Here is a 22,911-nt window from a genome sequence, read left to right on the forward strand (position 1 = left end):
TGCGACGCTGCTCTTTTTAGTGAAGTATCAACACTACCCCAAAGGCGCTCTTCATCTTCCCTTTTTGTCTTTTCTTCCTTTCTTCCTTCCCTGCTCCTAAACCCAAACCTGGAGCGGTGCGTGCGGGGAAGGTGGGCCGGGCACAGACGAGGGGGCTCTGCGGCGCTGCCGCTGCCTTTCCCAGGCAGTCGCTCAGAAAGCAGCGCCCCGGGGGCAGGGCCGGGCACGGCTGCCTGGGGCAGGTGTGCGGGGCCGGGATGCGCGGTTCGGAGCCCGTCCCGCCGCCCGGGAGCGCTCTGCATCCTCCCCCAGCGCGCAGCGAGGACGCGGCCGTCCCCTCCCTGTGCCCGGGGAGTCCTGCCCCGAGCGGGAGGGCGCCGCCCCGCTGCCCGCCGCGGCTCCGCTCCCCGCCGCCCCTGCCCCTGCCCCCGCCGGGACCGCGCCGCGGCTCCGCTTCCTGCGCCCTCCCCGCCCTCCTCTCCCGCCGGCCCGAGGCGGCGCAGCGGCTCTGGCGCAGTCTCGCGACACTTCCCGCAGCGCGGAGCCGGAGCCGCCGCTCGCCCCGGCAGCAGCAGCGGCAGCCGCGGCTCTCGCTGCCCTGCCCGCGCCTGGAGCCCGAGCCGCTCCCGCCCCGCGCCCGCCGCCCGCCCCTGCCGCGCCTCGGCGGCACACGCTCCTCCGGCCGCTTTCGCCCCGGGCTGCTTTTCCCGGCGGCAGCGGGGACCCGGTGGCTGCAGGAGCTGAAGGCTGAGCCCCTTCTCTCGCCTGATTTCTGTATATTTCCTTTTCCTCACACACGCCGAGGGAGCCGCGGCGCAGGACGCAGGATGCAGCCCGGCTGCGGCGGGTGCTGAGCGCCGTGGCCGCCGGAGGAGGGAGCGGCTCTGTCAGCGCCTCCGCTCCGCGCGGCGGCGGCTCGGGCGGTCCCTCGCCCCCTTCCTCGTCGTGGCCACCCGCCCCAAACTTTCAGCCTGTTGTCGCTGCCAGGCGAAGCCCAGCTCGACATAAATGGGTGAGTTCAGGCCGCCGAGGTGGCGGTGCCGGGGGCCAGCTGGGGCTCCCGGCTCTCCGAGGGGTGCGTGTGCCTCTGGGGGCGGCGGGAGGGAGGTGGCCGCCACCGGCCTCCGCTCCTCCGCCTCACGGCTTTTAACTTCTCCTCCCCTCCCCCGGCCGAGGCAATAATTGTTTTCATGTGACAGGCGGAGAGGTCGGTGTTGGTGGCGGCGGCGGGGCGACGGCCGGGTGCCCCTTGGGGCTGCCGCTGTGGGTGCTCCCTAGCGGGGCTGACGCGGTTACGAACCCTGCCGAGCATCCCGGCCTCGCCGCCTGCCCGCTGGGCACGGCCTCCCCGGGCACTCTGGGGTGTGGTGGCACCGGGCCGGGCCGGGCGGAGGGAAGAGGCATCTCCGTGCCGGGCGCGCAGGTCGCGCTCCGAGGGCTGCGGCGGGGAGGGATGCGCCGCCCGTCGCTGCCCCGCACGGTCCTGCACGGCCCCGCACGGTTCCGCACTGCCCCGCGGGGCGGGGGCGGGCGCCGGGGCCGCTGCCGGGGTCCTCGGAGCCGGGGCGCGGGAGGCGGCGGCGTTCGGCTGCCGCTGCCCGTGAGGTGTCACCCGCGGACTTCGGGAAGAGGCAGCGCCGAGAAGATGCCCGGGCCGGGCTGGGCAGCGCCCGTCACCTGTGCAGGGGCAGGCACGGAGGATGGCGTGAATTGGTGAATTGTCCCCTCATGCGGGCGAGGCGGCGGCAGCGGCGGTGCCAGGCGCGGGCTGAGCGATGCGCACGGGGAGTGCGGCTGCCCCGGCTCTGCCCAGCGCGGTGCCCGGCGGAAAATGACGGATAGGCGGGAACAAAAGAAGCGGCGGTGTCGGTGGGCAGCCTCGGTGCACACACCGGCCGTGTCTGGAGACAGCAGCGCACGGTGCTCCGAAAGAGCCGCTCTTGGATGTCTCCAGGCCCCGCTGCCCGCCTCGCTCACGGCGGCGGAAATGCGGTCGGACTGTGGGGAAACCTAAGGGCAGCATCACCGAAACGACTGAATGTAATGCTTGATGTGGGAGGACATTTTACACCATTTCACCTGTTGTAATACAGGGACGCTAGGAATATAGTGGGAAATAAATCGCCCCTTTGTTCTTTGAGAGATTACTTTGCGGGGTGCCATGGGAGCGATGCACAGCTGCTGTACCTGTGTACATTGCCAGATTAAGCAGAAGCTTTTTGCTGTGGACTTTCAGTTGTCCCTCCCGTTGTGGCTGAGATGGGCCCATCCCTGTGCAGCTCGCTCGGCCCCATTGATCCGGCTGGGCTCCGAGGGTGGGCCGGCATCCCCCGCTGCCGCAGCTCCCCGGGCATCGCAGGAGCTCGGCAGGGCTGCTCTGCCGCGCACTGACACAGCCCTCAACTTCTGTCCTCTGTCACAACAGAGGAGGTTTTAAACATAGTGCTGTATTGAGAGTTAGGGTTTGTAACTGCTGAATGGAGCAGCATCTGTACTCACTAGAGCATGTCGTAGGAATTTTTGATTTCTTATACTCTTCCAATGCATTTATTTCTTACTAACTTTGTATTGTGATACAATAAGGCTTTTCTGATTTCAATTTGCTCCATAGTCCAAATATTAGCCTTCATGGTTTGAAAGATTAAGTAAAGCAATAAAGAACCAACAAAGTGATTTGCATTGATAGAGCTCTAGGAAGGTTTTTAATACAGTAATTTGGTAGTAAAGGCCATCTTTTTTCTTTTTACCCACCCATCTCTCTCCTGGGCAGTGATCCTACACATCTGGTTTCTTTAAAGCTCATTTGAGTGATGACTTTCCCAAATCATCATGGTTCAGTCATACTTTGCTTTGCAAAATGGGAGTGGAGGGAAGGTAGATATGATTTAATATTTGTTCATATCTTTAAATGATAAGTGATTCTTAGTTTGCAAATAAATAGAAAAATTATGCAAGGAGGTGAAGATATGCATAGTATGAAAGTAAAATCTTTATAAGAGATATCAAATGAAAGTAGTTTTATTAAGCACATTTTTGACATAGTTAGCATTTTTGTAAGGTATCTCAGATGCAGAAGAGAATAGGTGAATTCTTTGTGTACTATTCCTACTAGGAATTTGTGTACTACAAATCCTACTCAGGATTCCTACTTTTTTTTTCTTTTTTAGATTACTTGTAAGCCTTCTTATATTAACCATTTATATTTTCTCAGTGGCACTGCAGGGTGTTTTAAGCCCAGCCCTGTGCATGTGTGTATATTGGGTGTATGTTATACATACCTGTATGCTGAGATTCAGTGCTTCTTTACAGCACACACCCCAAACCTTACAAGAAATTCTATGTGTAATTGGTGTTTAATGAGCTCTTGTATGACATTATAGGCCGAGTACATTAAAATTAATTAATTTGCACTTGGAATGGACTTCTCAGGAGAGTTGAGTGCAATAATGGTGTTAGTTCTCTACAACAGAAAAAGGGAGGGATAAAGCAAAGATCTTGAAGGTAAGAAGGTAATCATGAATGCAGTGAAACAAACTTGGTCCCTCCTTAAATGTTTGAGAACTGAAGATGTGGTGTTTTGTGGGGACTTGTGCGTGGGAGAGGGTTGTTTATTTGTTTGTTGTTGCTTTTGGGTTTGTTTCATTTTGAAACTACTTAGACTCGAGTATGGTCAGGAAACTCAGTCTCAACTGCAAGAGCATGGAGTGTCCACAAATCAGACTGTGCTCCTGAAGCTGAAGGTGCAGAAAACGAAGTAGATATGGGGAAACCTGGTTTGGAATGTACTGCTTGTCAAATTTAGAAAATGCAAGATTAGAAGTGTGATTTTAGAGAGCAGAGTTTACTGCCATCATCACAAAGCAGCTGTGCAGCTCCTTCTGTCAGTCGAGGCACACCTCCCAACTTCTGCAGTGAATGAAGGAAAATCTTTTCTTCTGCTGTGAAAGAAAATCCTTTCTTCTGCCTCTCAACTTTTGCAGTAAATGAAGGAAAATTGTTTCTTCTGCTGTGCACGCTTTGCTCATGTTCAGAGCACAGCCAGTTTAGTGCATTAAATGAGTTGTGGGTCCTGTATAATAACATTGCAATGAAGCTATGAAACCTTTATCACAATGCTTAAACACTTTCTTCATCAATATTTTTTCATCTAAATGTTTTTCAAGGTATTGTTAAAGCTCTGCTGTTTGGAAAGGGGAAGAGAGGAAGCGCTGCTTTTGTTTAGTGAAATCACATCCATCACCTCTGCTGCCACCACAGTTGGGAGTTTGGATCCAGAGAGTCTTGTGCCCTTAGAAGCAGCTAGATTACTTCCCTGGCACACAGCTGTTGTCTGGGTGGTTTTACATAATTGGCTGAGAAAGGTGCTTGCTGTGGAATACTGCAGCTGGTTTGTACACACCAAAGGAATATTGCACCAAGAGGTAATGCAATCAAAAGAATTCCGTTTGTGTGAGAGTGGGATTTTTCTGTACTAGTTGCAATCCCTTTTTCTGTTTTTACCATTCTTAATTTTTTTTTTCATTTTCTAAATTCTTCTCTATCCCCTGCCCTCAACTTTCCCCCTCCTCCGTTTCTCTTTACACATTTCAGACTTGCTGCTTCCTCTGCCTTCCTCTCTCTTATCACAGCATCATCAGAGGGAGTGCTCTGAGCACATTTCCTGCCTGAGGGGCCAGGCTGACCCCAGCACCAGGGCTGTGCCATCTAAACTCCTGCTTGGCCCCGTGGAGACACCTGGGGAGTGCAGCTGGAGAGCTCCAGCAGCCCTGCTCTCCCATCTAAAATGATGAATTTTTGAGGCCTGAGCTTAGCAGAAGTTGAACACAGAAGATGGTAGGTGTGCTTGTGGTTGCCTTTCCAAAATGGTGGAGATATTGGAGCCTTTCAGTGAAATAGCTGTGAGATTTTAAAAATGGAAATAGTATTTGCCATTCCAGTCATCCTTGAAGGCAGTTGAACAGTTTTAGCTGAATAAGGAAAAGTAATAAGAAAGATGATTAGCATGACTTTTTTCACTTGGATTTCTTTTTTTAAATAAGGTTTTAAGCAACTGTAAAGTGGCTTTATAGGAAAAAAATTGTGTAAAAATTCTTCCCAACTCATAAAAAGTCTTTATTCTCCTCATAGGGGGTGTTACTGATTTTAATTCTTTTGTGGTCATTGGGAGGTTTGTTTCTTACAAGAAAGCAGCTACATTGTAGCTGTTCAGGATCAGATGTCCAGTGGTTTGGTGGCATTATACAGCCTGTGAGTGGCTTATGATATCAGTTCCAGTGGAGTTTTCATGAACTGTAATAAAATACTTTCAGTAATCTGTATAAAGTTTCATTTAAAAATAGCTGGTGTGAAGTTTTCTTTTCCTAGAAATCAAGAGATAATGACACTCCTGTCATAAAAGGTTGTCAGAGCTGCCTTCTATATGGATCAAGATAGGGGTTGGAAATCAAGAAATATAAAATATGTAAACATGTGTGTATGTGTAAAAGATTATAAAAATAATTCATGATTATGGCATCTCTTCTGCTTGCTCCTTTGCAGTAGCTCTTCTTTCCTCAGGCTCTCCATTATAGTTGGTTTTTTATATTAACTGTTGCTTTTAGCTCAGGAAGTGTGATAAAAAACATAATACCTAAAATGGATGGTTCCTTAAAAGAACAGAATTCCTGCTTGTTTTGTGCTTATCAAAGACTCATATGTAGAAAATGACCATAGAGCTGCTAGAAAAGGGTTTTTTTGGCTGCCTGGGTTTAAGGAGGGAATGTAATGAGCATGTAAAAATAACAATGTAATGTAATAAAACACTTCCTTGAGAAGCAGTTTTGTTTTGATATGAATGCTGAGTGCGTACATATTTTTGTTTAAACTGTTACTAATGTAATAAATACAATTTATCAATATAACACACAATAATATACAATATATACAATTTATCTCTGGTGTTATTAAGATTGTTTATTTTGTAGTTGTTATCCACTGGATGTTAGAGGGTGTTTTAAGAACGCTGGTGGTATATCAGGATTTGTATTGGAGGTCAGTGTTGGCCTTGTAGATAATGCATTGGCTCCTTCCCTGCTTACAGGGCAAGGGTTGCGTGTGTTAGGAGGAGAAAAAGGAGAGCTTGGGAATGTGAAATGAGCAGCTGAAATTTCAGGTCTGATGTGTTAGAGGTCACTGACTGACGTGCTGCAAGCAGGTTAGCCCTGATGAGATCAAAGGAGTGAAAACAGCTGCAGAGATGGGATCTGTTGTTTTGCTCTGATCCTGCTGCTACAGAGCAAGCTTATAAAAAAAGATGATGGGTTTTGTATGGCTCCTATCTGTGTGGTTTTTAAAATCCTGGGCCAGGGAGCGGATGTTTTCCCTTGATGCCAAAGCAGGAAGTAGCTGCAGGCCATATCTGCATTCTGTACACTGAGGAATGATGAAAGAATATATTAGGGGGAGGGGAATGGTGGAGGAGGTGAGTATCAAGATTCAGTAATTCAGCTAATGTAAAAGTAATTGCTGACAGTCTGCTTCACACTGAGAGGAAACACAATAAAAGCTTGAAGTCCCTGTGTGTGAGAGAATATGCAAATACTGAAGTTCAGTAGTTGTGGATTTGTTAGCAAATGAAGTTGTCTTTCCCCTCCTTTTTGTTATTGATAACTGAGAAGCATCAGGAGAAAGGCAACTCCTGAGAATGCAGTGGTAAATCCACATAAATTCTGTATGGTGAGATGACTGCTGCAAGGTCTTGGCTGTGCTTTGTTCCTAACATAACTTTGCCTTAGAGAATGGAGCATCCTGCAGGACAAGCAGTGAAAGGGAAAGGATGTCTTTGTTCCCAGTCTTACAGCAGTTTGTGTTACAGTGGCAGTGCTGCTGAGAATTCGTGCTTCTGATTTGGTATGAAGAATTGTGGATCAGAAATTATGTTTGTGCTGAAAAAATTCTCTTTAGCAACAAAGATAATGTATTATAGAAAGCTGAGCATTTATGCAAGAGAAATATCCCTAACTTCTGATTAATCAGTAGTGTCAGTATAAAGAGGTGTCTTTTGAACTCTGCCTTTGGATTTCATTAGAAGTATTGTACAGAAGGAAAAAGTTCCTCTTTACCTCACTCTCTGTGCAGCTAAATCACTTCTGACAATTGAAACCTGCTCACACCAAAACCAGTGTAAAAAAAAGTGTAAGTTTATTCATTTATTCGAAGATCAAAGTCAGCATTGGTGCACAGCTCCCCGGGGAACTAATGCCTTTTTGGAACTGTCAATATATATTCATGGCATGTGTTGCAAGTCAAGGCCCAATTAGACTAGGTCTAGACCTTTAAAGGTCCCTCCCAACCCAAAGCATTCAAAATGATCTATCAATATTTATTAGCTTTCAGTGGTCACACCAATTGTATTTAAAAATTAAGTGGTTTATGTCCCACCGGTAATTTGTATTAATGAATTTGTGACTTACATTTAAAAAAAACCCAACTCACCTAAAACAAGCAAACACAAAAACCACCCCTGCAAAACAGGAATACTCATAACATGTTGTGTTCTCTACTTGTAATTTCCAGGAACTTGCTTGTTACCTTAAAAAGCAACATATTGGTGCTTTTTATTGATAATGAGGTCTCAAAACAAATACACACAAAAGTCACTTCAGGGTGTTTTCTTGCTTGTTTTAGGTTGGTTTTGTGGGAAGAAGTTCTTGGGGGTCAGTGCCACTGCTGGTGCTGTATGGATTCCTTGTGCCAGCCTGGCTCTCTTTGTGTGTAGCCCTCTCTTCCCCCATGAGCTGGATTTATAAATGTTTTCATTAAAGGTAGCAGCAGCATCAGAATATAAGTATACACATAAAGAACTTTTAATTATTGAGCCAATTGTAAAGCATTCTTTGAGAACTTCCATGTCAGGTTTAAGTTAAGCATGTTCTCTATCTGTGGTTGCTGATTCATCCTCACCACTGGAAAAAACCCCATTTTTCATACTCTGGTAACTTGGCAGAGTTGATTTTTTTTTTTCCTGATAGGCTTGTGCAGCATTGAAAATTTTCTGTCCTTGTGACAGATATAAAACTGGCAAGCAGCAAGACCTCAGCTTAATTTTTCAGTATTTTTCTCATTCCTGCTGTTCTTTTGGTGAGGTCTCACTGAGCTCTTATTGAGCTGTTAGTGCTCCTCTATTTCCCACTGTCAAAGGGCACACCAGTTTCCAAACTGTGCCCAGGAAAAGATGCCTTTATATAGAGGTTTTGCTATGGCAAGGTTTAAAAAACTTCTTTGCTGTTAAATTTGGACCATTTATAAAAAAATGTTTTAGCTTTGGCCTTGTGTTTCCAAATGTAGGGATTAGTGGCTTACTTTGGAAGAGTGGTGGTGCTTATTTATAAATAGTATTTGAATGTTGATGAAGATTGACTACTGCAGTACTTTTCTCTTTTGTGATTCATTTCTTATGAACATTTATTTATTGTCATCAGCAGCTTTATGGAAAAATATCCTATGAAAGCATTTCACCCCAGACAAGACCACCTTAATTTCCCATGAAATAGCCTGGTACTATTTCAATTTCATTGAAATTGCAGAACGGCCAGTTTAATGAATACAGCTATCCAACTTTTCTGCTTAATGATCACATTAAAGAAACCCTCAAAAGTTTACACAAGGCAGCCAAAATACCTCAGATAACTCCTAAAAAAAAAAAAAGAAATAATTCTAACCCTAGAGGAACCTGACTTTGTTTCCATCAGCCTTTAAATGGCTGGGTGAGAGGAAGGGATGGAGAAATGAGTGCAGAGAGTGAAAACCTTGAGAGCCTTGCCTTGAATGCACAATCCAGCAGTTTGTGACAGAGGGAATTCCTGAACACCTGAGAGTGAGCAGCAGTGCTTCCAGGCAGGTCCTGCTGGCAGGGAAGACAAAATTGCACCATGGTAGTAAGGAATCGCAGGCCTGGTAGTAAGAAATTCTTGTAACTTCACTCATTAATAAAATGAAAAATGAAATTAGTTCCAGAAGAGTAAAAAAAGTGTCTACAAGTTTATAAATCATTATAATATTAAAGATTTTTTGATGGCATGTGCTACACCTTATTATTTGATTTTAATTTTTCTTCAGAGAAACATCAGGGTTCCAACAGTTGTGGAGAACACCAATTTGAAAGCTTACAAGCTTTTCCTTTTTTATATCTGTATTTTTAGATTGCATATGGGAAAGAAAAGGTTCATTGCTATGCAATCTTGAAATCCAGATTTGGTTCTGATTTAAATATTGATGTTGAAGTTAAACAGTTAAACCTCTTTAGTAGATCTGAAGTTTGATACACTTCTGTGCTTTTGTTGCATTTGTTTAATGAAAATGGTAACAATTAAGTTTCATCTCATTTTAAGGTTCTTAGCCATTTGCTGAACTGAGCTGATCATGTAACTAGTTCAGTTGTTAATCTCAGTCTGATACGAGATTACTTTTAATCTTGATTCATTGGTAATTGCTGTATCCTTAATGTTGGAAATGTGTTCTTTGTAGCTATTTTTGTTAGTGACTTGAACAACAAAGTTAATTTTCCAGGTGACAAAAACCTGAGTATTTTGTGGATTTTGTTGGCTTTTAAGTAGTTAGTTTATAGATTTGACCAGCTCCTCAGATGCTTGTTTCTTTGTTGCTTCTTTCTCTGTAAGTCTGGTAGATCACAGTGGGTCAAGTTTATCTTTCTGTATAGAACTGCTCCAACATCATAGAGGTAACATGTGGTTAATTAAGGGATTTGTGTGTCTGGTTCATCCAGGCTAGTTAACTGCTATTTTATTGATGGGAGGTTTGCTTAATAAGCAAAATCCTTCTCTGACTTCTTCCTTGCTTGACTAAATGTGTGATGTAAAGAGATTTATCCTTGAACGGCCAGCTAATTTGTATAAGTAAGATCAGCTCTTTCTTTTGCAAGAAACAGCCTTTCAACTGGGAGAGAAATCTTCCTGCTGCTGTTATCTTTGGTTATGATTGTTTTTAATGTTCATCTTCCTGGACAGCTGCTATTTCCTCCTCCATCCAGTAATCTCTTTTAAAATGGGAAAGATCTTTATTTTCTTTGAAACTTAATACAAAAGCCCCTTGTATCTGCTGCTAGTTTCATTCATCAAACACCTTTATTCAGCTTCATTTGAAAACAGTAGAAATACACTTGTCAGTTTTCCTTTGACCACTGAGGTCAGTTTGAATGCTCTTTGTTCTGTCAGCTCATAGCGCCCTTCAGAATTGCTCACTTTGATTTGCATTAACCATGCTACTTATTTTAAAGGCCACCATTTCTGTGTATGAAGCACCTATAAATAGTGCTTTTGATTAGCTGACATCTCAATTATCTGGCTGTGGTTTGTGGAAGATTAAGATAAAGATACCTTCTAGTTCATGATGAACTATCTTCTGACAGTTTAAAATTGTCTGCACTGGTTCTGGAGTCATGAGACATCTATTAATATGTATTCCTCTGCAGTGTATTTGATAGTTTGTTCACAGTTGTGGAGAAAACATTCTTGTTTGTTCCTGTGTGTTTCTCATTCCTTCACCTCATTCTGTCAGAAAGCAGTTGCACCTCTTCTCATCACTTACAGAAGTACATGGATGCTTCTTTCCCTTTGTAAGTTATGCTGTTTTGTTGCTTTGGGTTCATGTGTTGTGGTGCTTTTTGATTGTCAGAGTGTTTTTGCTTTTTTTTCTTTTTAATATAAATCCACATTACAGATTCTCAACTGTTTCTCAGGAAAGATGCTCTTCAGCCTTTTTTTTTTTGCCTGTTCACATACCTGATGCTCTGTCATCCCATGTTTTCATGTGCACTTCCTTCAAATTCATCTTTCCTTCTTTGACCTGTCTTTCAAATGTACTGCTTCCCTTTTTAGAAAGCTTTCTTATGTACTTCACTTAGAGTCTCAAAATTCCCTAAATTAAGATGCAAAGATATACAGGACTCTGAAGGCAATCTGGTGTAGAATACAGCACAATTGTAGCTGATCCTTTATGTATTTTATTTGAAATTAGGGACAGAAGAAAGCTTTGGCTGGAATCCCATAAATATGATGTCAGGAAGGAAAGGGACTGACTGTCTTTTAGAGACTCTTGCTTTAATCTGCAAAGATTTTTCAGAGTTGAAATTGCTACCCTGGAATAATGCTGAGGTGTGTGTTGCACATTGTGTTTTGCCAGCCACGTTTTTGATATTTTCTGATGGAAGAGTGATGCCTATGTTATGTGGAGTAAAACAGGTTGTAGAAGTTGGCAAAGCCACAAAGCAAATTGTGAAGTTCCAATGTTTTTTGTTTTTTAATTTGGAGAACTTTAAAGCAGGATGTTGCTATTTTAAGTAGAATTTCAGTTCCTGTCTGTCCAAGTCTGTCAGTGTCTCTCTTGAACCAAAAACAAGGAGCCGATGTAAATGCAGCCTTGTAGGCAGAGAAACTGGATGTAAGAAACACTCTTTGCCTCTCCAGACCCTCTGAAATCTACAATTAGTTTTGGCTTCCAATTTCCTTCACTCTGAGAACCTGTACCGCTCCAAACCAGGGAAGGTCACTAAGGGGATAAAATTCAGGAAACGGTTTCTTAGATGGAAAAGTGGAGCTGTTTCGTTGGCCTTGGAAGAAGTGCTCAAGGTAGAGAACATTCAGTGACCACCTTATTCCTGTCCTCTCTAGTTCTCTTGGTTGCATGGTTTATCCTGCCTGCTGCCTCCTGGATGCTGTAGAGGGATTCTGTGCCAGCACCTGAGGAAGTTCTGTCTGTCTTGAGGAGAATCTGTGCTGTTGTTACTTCCCTGGCCACACACTTTGTTCTGTTCCAGACAGTACCAGTGCTGGTTACTGGGGGTGGATGAGAGGAGCAGGCTGTCAGAAGAATAACAGCCTATAAAACAATAGGGTTTATTGCCTCTGTTTGTTTCCTTGGGTTCCACAAAGCCATCCTGCTGCTTTCTCCCCCTTTTCCCCCCATCCTCAGTGCAGCAATGGGTTCTTCTGTCTAAATGCTGACTGTTGTTTGTGCTTTCACTCTGTGAGCAGCTCTGCTGAGCATTCCCATTCAGGCAGCACAGAGTGGCTCAGATTCCCTTCTGGAACAAGGCTATCATCGGGTCACAAGCTGTTCTGGCTCACAATGAAAGCCAGGGATAAACTTTCAGATGTACTTCTTTGGCTGCATCAGGTTTTGCTTTCAGGATTGTTCTTCTGAGGAGGAGCTCTGTGTTGGGTCTCCCTTTTGGAGGTTTGTTCTCATTGTAAGAGTTAAAGAGGATCCCTTGGAAGAAAGAGAGTGTGGAAGAAACTTCTTGAGACCTTTAACCTGCTAGCAGAGATACCTGTTCAAAGAGCTGTGTCTTCTACTTCCAGCATAGTCTCTGCTTTCTGAAAGGCTTTACCTTGTTCAAAATCAAGGGAATTTCTCAAAGAGAAAAATAAACTAAAAAATGTTAATGCAAGTGCCTCATTGTCCAGGCCTACCATGGACACATGGAATTTTGAAAAGCACCATTAAAACAAAACATACCAGCTAATGCCTCTGATGTGGATTTTTGTTCATAAAAGAAAAAAAGTTACTTTGTGAATTCCATTTATTGTGACATCCAAAAAACATTACCTGCAGAAACTGATTTGAGCTGAGAAAACAGAGGTATTAAAGATACCATCAAAAACATATTACTCCAGAATTGCATCCTGAAATCTAAAATTGAAATTTGAAAGTTTTTTGATGCACATAAGCTGACACATGTTATCTGATATAATAGTGAAGTTTATTGGATTGTCTGGAACTTGTGAGTTCATATATTCAGTAATTTCTAAAACAGCATTTTTTTTTCAGTTCTATTGTTCTTACCACAGTTTTAAGGAGAATAAAAGAACCTGATGTTAAAAGAGAAGATGCTAAGGGTCATGAGCAGCACTTTGATGATATTTCTTTATTCATCAAGAAAATATTATATTGATAGGTTTTAAAGGTGTTCTTTAAAACATGTGTCCTTCCTCCAAATATTCCTGCACTGCCTTCCATTGGTGCTCACATAATCAAGGAAGTTTGGTGGTTGCTGGCTTAGTGGAGATGGCTTGATGCTGGTATGTAGATGTTGTTTTGGACCATAGTGATGAAATGCAAATTTCCCGTCATCTGAGCTCTTGTTCTTAGGGCTGTGAGCCCCAGTACACACACACAGAAGTTACAGCTCCTGTGATGCCCAATAGTCCATTGCACAATAGCTGTGTCCTTTAATTTCACTTATAAATTATGAAACTATGAGAAATTATGAGAAGTTCCATACTGGGCCTGACCCTCCTCTGAATGTGAAGTTTTGTAGCTTGAAATGCTTGGGTTTATGTGAGAGGTTAGAAAGAAAAAAGATGATTATTTCTGCTCTCCATCCAGCCCAGCTCCTCGCTGTTGCACAGCACACGTCTCTGTGACAGTTTATTGTGCATCAGTTAAAACACAGCCCTGGCTTGTAGTCCTAGCACTTGACAGGTGGAATCAGAAAAGTTGCTGCTGGGGTAAATATTTTGCAACTGCTGTCTTAAAAATGATAGAATTCCATTAAACTGAGGGAAAACAACATAACTTTGAAATTGTTATAAGACGCCGTGTTTGTCTGCAGCTGGCATCACACAGCAAAAGACTCAGACTGTAGCATAGTCTGAGGATTTTGGCTATATCAGGCTACTGCTGCCAGCAATCTCTTGCAGAAATTGCCACTTCCAAAAGCAAGAATACCTCAACAGGATGTATCTGTGCACCACTTTTCAGTCTGGTTACTTAATGTAACACCATTTTTATGAGCACTTCCAGCAAATGTGGCTGAGATGCAGAGGAGTATGTTGTATTCTCCCCATCCTCCTCCTGTGCAAAAGGGTTGCTACTTTTGGCAAAGACGTGTGGTGATAGTAACAGCTTAGGCATCTAGTGAAATCCTCCAAGCTCCTCTGAGATCATGTTCATAATCACATTCATGCTTCTCTCTGATGTTAATGAGATGAGGTGGATGCTGCTGGTGTGGAAGCTCAGAGTTTTAACGAATGCTATCCATTGCACAATATGAAGACTGTGAACCACTTGTTGATCACAATCTCTGCTCATCTTCCTGAGGGTTAAATGATGCTACATCAACTCTGAAAAGGTGCTAATTCCTTGTCTTTTTAATTTTTTATTAATTTGTCTTGTCACCTCAGTACCATCCATCAGCATCTATAAGTATTATGAAGGCAATTTTGGGACTAGAATACTGGGCTAGTACTTAGGAGTAATTTAACACAGCACTTACTATCATGGCATCAGCTTTTGTATCCTGTTTACGTTATATGGTGATACATTCAATTGGTAGCAGTTCTCATGAATTTAGCCTAGTGGTGGTTTTATAAATAGTTCTGGGTGTATTTAGCTGTTATCTGTCTCCTTTTTGTTCTGAAGAAGTAACTCATATCCTTCCTATGTCCTCTCAGTTGTCTGAGAAAGAGATTTAGAAACTGCAAGAGTAGAGAAGCATTACTAACAAGTTTGTATGAAGATATAGTTTGTCAAATGGGACTTATTTGTCTTTTTTACCTTAAGCACTCTTCTCCTTTTCTGTTTTTCTCAGCAGTGGGTATAATAATTTACAGTCTTCAGAACTTGGAATTGTTTTTATGGATATTGGAGGAGGCAGGAACTCATGTCAAGATGATGATGTTAAATGTTTTCCTCTGAATTTAATGTCTTCCACTTCTTCTGAATGGGTCCTTGTGTGCATTACTTTCTAAGGGAAAGAGCAGTTCCAAAGGTGAACAGCTCTCAAGACACTTTTGCCTCTGAGAAGCACTACATTTCTTTAGTTACAGGTTAACACAATGCACGTTGTCTGCAAACTTGACAATGTGAATTTAAAGTAGATTTGTTTGTGCATGCTGTGTGCAGTGGGAGCATCTGCTGTAGTTGAGAGGCACTCTGGTTGATAGAACCAATGGATTACAGTAAAATTAGTCTCTTTCAGTTGCAAAAATGTGATTTGAGTAGTTTGTTGTCCAAGGCAGAAAGACCATTTTGCCTGCAGGAAAAGATCAATTAATTATTGGAATAGAAGTGTTTCCTCTGACTGACAGCCACATGAATGCCAAAGAGTATCTATGCAATCTCAGTATTTCTAAACAGTTAAGGAGACTCATCCCAATAAAGTCTAACATGTATTGTTGGATCCAAAGTGGTATTAAGAGAGAATATAGATGTTACTGCTGCCACCTAGAACTACCACAATGATCTTTCCTTGTTTACTACACAGTTACCTGTGCAAGGTTTCTGGTGTTCAGATGTGCTTTGGCATATTGCATAAAAAGTTTGTATCAGAGATACGGTGTGACACTATAAATTCACTTTGAGGCAACTACTATGATAGGCTTAGGAAAAAAATTAAATTCATAGTGTTTCCTAGAAATACCTACCTAAAGTAGTTTACTGCAGACTTGCTATGAGATGTATATTTTGTGTGAAAAGGACCTACATAAATACAAAAATACAGACACACTGACTTACTGTTGTCCTCCACCTGACTGTAAATGTGAGATTTTTTCAATGGATTGTGGTCATACTAAGTGGCTTAACTGGAATATAAAGTATTTCTTGTCCTACTGGGTGATTTCCACTCAAATAACTGTGTGTTTGTTTGTTCTAAAAACTGGAACCAAGCACACCTCTTTGAAAAACAGAAAACTAGCTCTCTTCTTTTCTTGGAGGACAGCTCAGGTGATCTGTCAGCTGGAGTGGCTTCAGCCCTGCTGCTGCCCAGAGAGCATCACATCAGGACAGGGCCAAGTGCTCCCTGTCCCGTGGATTAGGACATGGTTGGGGTCCTCTGGCAGCTCCTCTGTTGTGTGCCCGTGTGTGGCTGTGAGTTCACAGCACAGAGCTTCCCCCAGTGCCTCCCACCTGCCCTGAGCTCTCTGTGGCTCCCGGGGCTGTGCCAGGGGCAGCTGGAGAGGATTTGTGGCTGTCACAAGGAGGGACCCCGGGCAATCTGATTTAGGTGCCCCTTCTGAGGCTGCTCTGCCCTTTGAGCAGTGGAGATGCTATTCTAGGATATGACCTTTAGCTCCCCCCCATTGTTTGCAAAGGGGAAATAGGAAATCTAATGTAAACTGAAGGCTGTTGTCTAAGTGGAGGAGCTGCTGTTTATCATGTAGCATGGATTTAACATCTTGAAGATTAAATAGTAGTGCTTTTCCTTCTCATATTGATTTTTCCTTCCCCTACAGCTTTTCTTTTTCATGAAGCGAAACCCTTGCAAATATTTGTAGCAGGGAATATTATTCCTGATAGTGTTGCAAAAGAAAAATGTTAAAAATTGAGCAAAGTTTGGAATTATTTTTCAAGGAAATTATGGATCTTGCTTGCAATCAAGTAGAAACAAAATGTTGAACTTATTTTTTATGCCACAGACATGCTACAAAACTAACAGCTCAAGCTTTCTTAAAAATCCCAGTTGTAATTTACATTTAAGCTGTAAAGTCAGAGGTATATTGGTATTTAAACAATTTTTTTATAAGGCATTTCCATTTTGGTAGAATGATGACTCCAAGGCCTGTTCAGTGACTCATTCCTTCATCTCATATCTTAAAGTGTAATGACATTGAGAGAGTTGAGTCTTTATAAACTATGGATTATTTTGTTCTCTGGTAGAAGAGCCACATAAGACTTAATATGGATCTGTTTTCCTTCTCTTCTCTCAGTGCCATCTGTACCACAGCATCCCTCATGTGACTGGCCTGCCAGCTGCTCAGTGTTCTTAGAGTGAAGCAAACAGTGGCCTTGTAGGTCGTATTTGATCTTGAGACCTTCTGGCCCTCCAGGTCTAGTTTAGGAAATCAGCATTATTGAATGTAATGTAGTTTGGGTTTTGGTTGGAGGGGTTTTTTTTGTGGTTTTTATTTTTCCTTTCCTGAGATTTCCCTTTTCCTTTCTTTCCATATCTTTTTCTTTTGGTTTTGATTTTGGTCTTTGTTGTTTGTTTGGGTGGGTTTTTCTTGGTTTTTTTTTTGTTTGTTTGTTTGGGTCTTTACGATTTTTGATTGTTTGTTTGTGTTTTTAAATTTAAGTTCAGATTGTTCAGTCATGCTTTGCTGTTTGGTCTAATAAAAGATATTGATTTTTTTCTCTCCTGGTGGTTCCTAATATTTCACTAAGAGTTTTATTACAACCTCTCATAGAGCAAAAAAGTATGCCCATATGTGGTATTCACATGCCCTCTGAACAGAGAGAGATTTAGCTTTCTCAGGATTTCTCGTGAGACAAGCTGTGAGAGAAGCAGAGAAAAGAGTGATCAAAGCAATTCTTATCTCATTTGCTGCTCCTGTGTTTGTGCCCATGTGGAATGTGTTCTGGAGATTGTTTACCCGAGGTGATTTCTTGATTGGGTTCAGGTGATGGTGTTTTGGATTCATAGACAAATTGGATGTGTGTGTGTGTGTGTGTGTGTGTGTGTGTGTGTGTGTGTGTGTGTGTGTGTGTGTGTGTGTGTGTGTGTGTGTGTGTGTGTGTGTGTGTGTGTCAGGACTCTGGGGCAGAGTCATGGGTTTTCTAATTAGTTAGTGACAGCTCTTTTTAGTGTAATACAGTTCTAGTATAATATAGCATAATAAAGTAATTAATTAGCCTTCTGATGTCATGGAGTTCTGCCCATTGTTCTTCCCGCCTGTTGGGTATCTTGGCACTGATACCCCTCAGCTCTGAAAGTGTGCTGGGCTCACCTGTTTGAACCCGGGTGTCTCAGATAGAACAGAACATTTGAAGAAGACCTTGTCTGTGAAGTTGAGGCAGATGGAATCCAATGGTCAGATTTTTAACCTGTTGTAAGATGTTATCTTCATGCCAAAGCATGATGCCCTCTCATCTCGGGAAATACAATTTGAGCTTTGACTGGAGGCTTGAATGCAGAATATTTGCAGGTAGTCTGTCTGGTTTCTGTTCTGGCATTTTTGGGTAAGCCAATGCAACAAGCGTGTTTATCCTTCATATGAAGCTGAGTGGCTTAGAAATGTGAAAACATAAAAATTACAGCTCTTAACTCCTTGACTGCCATGTCTAACTGTATTTACTCACTTTAATGTCTACATTTGGGTGTGAAAGCAGACTGCTGCAGAAGGTGGTGCTGCCATATGGATGCTGTTACTTGGGTGGAATAGTGCCAAAGAGGTTAATAACATTTCCATTGTGCCTACACACTTCAGATGTCTCACAAGAAACTGATTTAATAACATAGTTTTTGTTGCACAGTAGCAAATCTCTGTTTCCTTTTCTTTATATTTTCTTGCTTGGAAAGGCACTGTACAATAACTGAAAATAGAATAAACAGAAGACATTTCTGTCTTCAAGTATTGGTAGCGTTATTAAAGAAATTCTTACTAGGTCAGTTCAAGAAGTTAGATTTTACTTATAATTTAAAATGTGGCAAGGAAACAAACTAAACAGTAGGAAAAATATTTATAATTATCACTAAAATAATTTCACCTGTATGTGCAAGACTAATTTGTGGAATGAATGAATGAATGGTAGGACTGTAGGACCAGTTAAACTTTTAATCAACAGGTGTTTTTCTAGGTGTGCTTTTTAAAAATACAGCTGTTAGGTTACATTTCAATGCCTGGTTCATATAATTAGCAATTCAAATTGTGCATTTTAAATCCAAACCACTAAGCATTAAATTAAAAAAACACTTTGTCCCTGACATTGCAGTAATGAGTTGTACTGTGCCAGTCTCCAGCAGGGCTCTTAATAACTACCTTAGATTCTATTTCATGAGTTTTTATGTTACAATTTGGATTGATGCTAATACAGGACTAGAAATGGCTGATTTTGTTGGCATGAGAATAAATGTTCTCCTTGTAGATCAAAATAACTGAATAGCTTTTGATATTGAATTTCATTCCTAATGTACAAAATGCCTTTTTCTAACAGAAAGAGTAGCTAGAGTAGCTGGCTGGGGCAGGTTTGACTTTCAGGCATCGTGAGTTACAATAATTTGAAGAAAATTTCTCTAAAAAGAGAAACCAGATCTGCCTGTCCCAGTTTTGCCAGTTTATTTTTCTCTTGGCTTGAAATGGATTTGAGTTTTGGCTGTTAATGCAACAATCTGTTTACCTTGGCAGAGCTGGGCCTAAGACCAACCTTTGTTGGTTAACAAATAACATTAATTTGAGCTCGCTGTCCAAGGAGTGTTTTCTGACATCATGAATCATTGTGCAAACTGGGACACAGTTTTAGTCCAGTTCCTGAGGAGAAATCTAGCACAGCACTTCAGGAGTCAGGTATGTTGTTCTTACAGATGTGAAGCACAACTCTGATCTGCTTTTTCATAACAAACCTGGATCAGTGCTGTCTCTAGTATCAATCCAGTTTCCATGGATTGTCTTGAAAACTAAGTTTCAGCTCAAAAGAAACAAAAAATATTGAGTGGCAGAATGAATTTTTCAGAGCACAGTTTGAGGAGGTGCTGTGATTTAGCATGCTTTAGAAAATGAGTTTGATTTAAAAACTGCAACTGCAAGAACCTAACAATTGTAGAGCACTTTTGGCTATCTTGTGCTCTTCAAACCTCACTACTGTGATAAATGAGAATTTTGAATGATCTCAGAAGTACCTTCCCATCAGTTTGTCACAATTCTGCACATTTGTTAGGTGTACTCCTATTTCTCTTTCCAAACTGTGCTATTGGTTTCCTTTGAAGAGTTTATAAACATCTCGATTGTGTGGTCTCACTTTGGTGACTCATATGTCTCTGACTGCTTACACACACTTATGTTACAGTAATCAAATTGTCTGAGAGGAGGCAGCTTTTAAAAATATTTATATGTGTTTTTTAAGAAGTGGAAACTTTTATAGACAGAGAACAGTCTGAACAGTGAAGGGTTGGGGTTTTCTGTTTGTTTAAACAAACTCTCAGTAAAACAAAAGTGATTGAACAGCTGCTGTCTGTATGTGAATTAGTGCAAACTTCAGGGAGTTAACTCCAGTGCCTCCAGCCTACCCAAGCCACTGCAGTCAGGTCAACAGCCCCATTCTACCTTTTGGTGCCTCAACTTAAGAGAGAGAACATAATTAACAAGAAAACTGTCATTAATCATGTCATTTTTTCAGCCTTCTTAAGAGAAAACTGCAAGAACAGCAACAGGTTCTAGAACTCTTGAAAAATATGGGACTTAGAGAGTGGGAGAGCTGTTTGTCTTCCTTCATTATGTCTTGCTGCAGTCTGAATGCTGAGGAGTGTTTGAAGAATCAGTGGTTGGAGCCAGCCTGAATCCCTGCTGCATTGTCATCTCCCCTCATAGCTCTCTGCCCACCTCCTAGCTGCTCAGGAAGAGCAAGGCACTATGTAATTGCACTCACTGCAAAATCAGAATAGGATTTTAAAGCTTCCTAAGCAGGGAGGAGAAATGACTTGACACACACAAAAAGCTTTGAGTCTTGAAAGCAAGGACATCCTAGTAGGCTGCTTAAAAATGAAGATACAGGACCTTGCTTTCAAAATTCTTTCCTGGGGTTCAAACAAACTGGAAATACCCTGCTGAATAGTCTAAATTTTGCCTTTTCTGAGCCACAGTCCTGTTGTGTTCTGTGGAGATAAAAATTTTCATTGATGTGTGTACCTTGCTGCCTCTGCTTGAATCCAGTAGTTTTGGAGAGCTATTGTGTAAATACAACTTCTGATCCAAATGCACTGGTTGGTCTGGGGTAAACTGTATGTATGTATATGTGTGTGTGTATATATTTGTGTGTGTATACATATACATACACACACACACATATATAAATATATGGATAATATTGATGCTAATTTAGGGACTCTAGTTAATATTTTAGAAATATGTGTAAAAATTTGTTAGTTGGCTGAACTCAGAGGGTTGGGCTTTCCAGATCTTCAGATCCCTGAGGTTTCAAGAGCCCAAACCTACAACTTTCCTGAATAAAGGGCAGATGGAGTCTGTGCCTCTTGGGGTGGATTTAGAGACTCCCAGAATGGCAAACCTGAAAACATGAATTTATAATTTCTTATGCCAGGAGGAAGGTTCCTGCTCCACCTCAAGATCTGAAATTAAAGAACAGATTCAGTGCTTTTGTAGGTGATGGGGATCTGGGTGCTCTGTCCAGTGAAGCACCCAGGCTGGTAAATCTGAGCCATGCAGAAGCACCAGGAGAAAGTGGGAAGTGGTAACAGTAGGGAAATTCCCTGCTGTGAGTGTTGTAGACTCCCATCTGCTGACCTGACCTGACCTGACCTGTCATCTAGGGAGGCTTGTTGCCTGCCAGTGTCTGGAACACTGTGGTAAAACTGCCAGAGCTTGTCTGGCTTCACACCACCACTCCTGCTGCTCTCCCATGTAGGTTTGTGATACCGCCTGAAGGGATCTGAAATCATCAGCTGTGACTCTGTGGTTCTGGGGTGATGACCAAGAGTGTGGGAGCCTGGCTGGATTCTCCTTGGTCCTTTGGGTGAGAGCAAAGTGCATTAGGATGAGTGGAGAGATCTTGTGGGTAAGCTGGCTTCATAGTTGGTGTCAGCAACAGAATTCTAGTTTTAGAATCGTGAAGGTCTTTTTGAGGATTGCTTGGAAAAGATGGGATTCACCTGACTGAGGCAAAAGCATCTCTGCTAACTATCTTATGAGCAAGTGGTGGACCAGGTTGGCAAACAAAATGTGATACAAACAATGGAGACCTTGTAATGAAAAAAAAGTCAGGACTGATGGGGGTCTTTCCCAAGCATACCCATATAAACAAGGAAGTGCTTTTCAGAATGACAGGGAAAACTCTGCTACTCTTTCTGGGAAGTGAGCACAGCTGAAATGTCTGTGTTCTCATGCAGACAGCATGGAATGCAAAGAAGAGGAATTACCTGTCTGTATGCAGTTTTAGAGTTAGGATTTCATTGGGATTGTGAAGATACAATAGGACAGCTCATATTCCATCACCCTGATATCTGCTGGAGGGATAGTGGAGCTTGTTAATGTGCTGGGTTGGGTGTGAGCAGTTCAGGAGGTTTCTGGAGTGTGTTGTCTACTGGATCTCATACCTGCAAACAGTGAACTGTTTGGGGCTCTGGAGGCTGAGGGTGGCTTGGTGGCACTGGCCAGGAGATGATAAAGTTCAGGATCCAGAGAGGAGGAGGGGATAGGCAGATAGCAGGGTGGCAACCCTGGATTTGAAGAGGAAAGACTTTGGCCTGTTCAGGACTCTGAAACCAGTAGAAAAGTCCAGGGCAAAGTAAACTTTCCCTCAGTGGAAGCGAATCAGGTTAGGGAATGTTTAAACAAACTGGTCACATGCAAAGCCATGGCCCTGGTGTGGTATGTCCTGAGGGAGCTAACTGATACTGGGAGATCCCTCTTGATGGTCTTCAAAAAGTCACTGTGATTAGAAGAGGTTCATTAAAACCAGAAGAATGCACCTCCTGTCTTCAGGAAGAGCGAGAACCTAATTTTTTTCCTGAAAACTACAGGGTGATCAGCCCCATGTGAACCATTGGAAGATGATGGAAGAAATAATCCTGGAGGCCATTTCCAAACACATGTAGGAGAAGAAGACAGTTGGGAGTAGTCAGTGTGGATTTATGGAAGGGAAGTCATGTCTGAGCAATCTGTTAGTCTTCTACCATAAAAAAATTGGTGGAGTGAATGTTGTTTATGTTGACTTGAGCAAAGCTTTTGTCACTGTCTCCCATAACTTGACAAACTGAGGAGGGGCAGTAGAGGTGAGTGGGAAAAAGTGTCTGAAATGCAGCCCCAAAGGGCAGCAGGAGCTGCAGCTGCAGGCTGGTCCCTGGCAGGGGTGCCCCAGGGGTGGCAGATGGGGCTGGTGCTGCTCAGGGTGTGCAGGGATGAGCAGGAGCACAGGGCACAGAGGAGTCTGAGCAGGCTGCAGGTGCTGCAAAGCCAGCGAGTG

At 42.8% G+C, this 22,911-nt stretch overlaps 1 protein-coding gene across 3 annotated transcripts in view; it reads left to right on the plus strand.

Annotated features, from left to right (window-relative positions):
• Window positions 1–575: 575 nt before the first annotated feature.
• The window catches only part of SH3KBP1 (SH3 domain containing kinase binding protein 1), a 212,147-nt gene continuing 189,811 nt past the window's right edge, over window positions 576–22,911 (plus strand). Inside the window, exon 1 of one of the 3 annotated variants that reach the window (XM_064707594.1) lies at window positions 576–1,012. Coding sequence is in view for 2 of the 3 variants with exons in the window: in XM_064707574.1 (XP_064563644.1) it covers window positions 1,009–1,012 (4 nt within the window). In the remaining variant the exon portion in view is untranslated. The remainder of the gene's footprint in view (window positions 1,013–22,911) is intronic. The other 2 variants (XM_064707574.1, XM_064707585.1) reach the window with 2 other exon arrangements.

Source organism: Zonotrichia leucophrys, chromosome 1 (assembly GCF_028769735.1).
Source record: "Zonotrichia leucophrys gambelii isolate GWCS_2022_RI chromosome 1, RI_Zleu_2.0, whole genome shotgun sequence".
In the NCBI taxonomy this organism is placed as follows: domain Eukaryota; kingdom Metazoa; phylum Chordata; class Aves; order Passeriformes; family Passerellidae; genus Zonotrichia; species Zonotrichia leucophrys.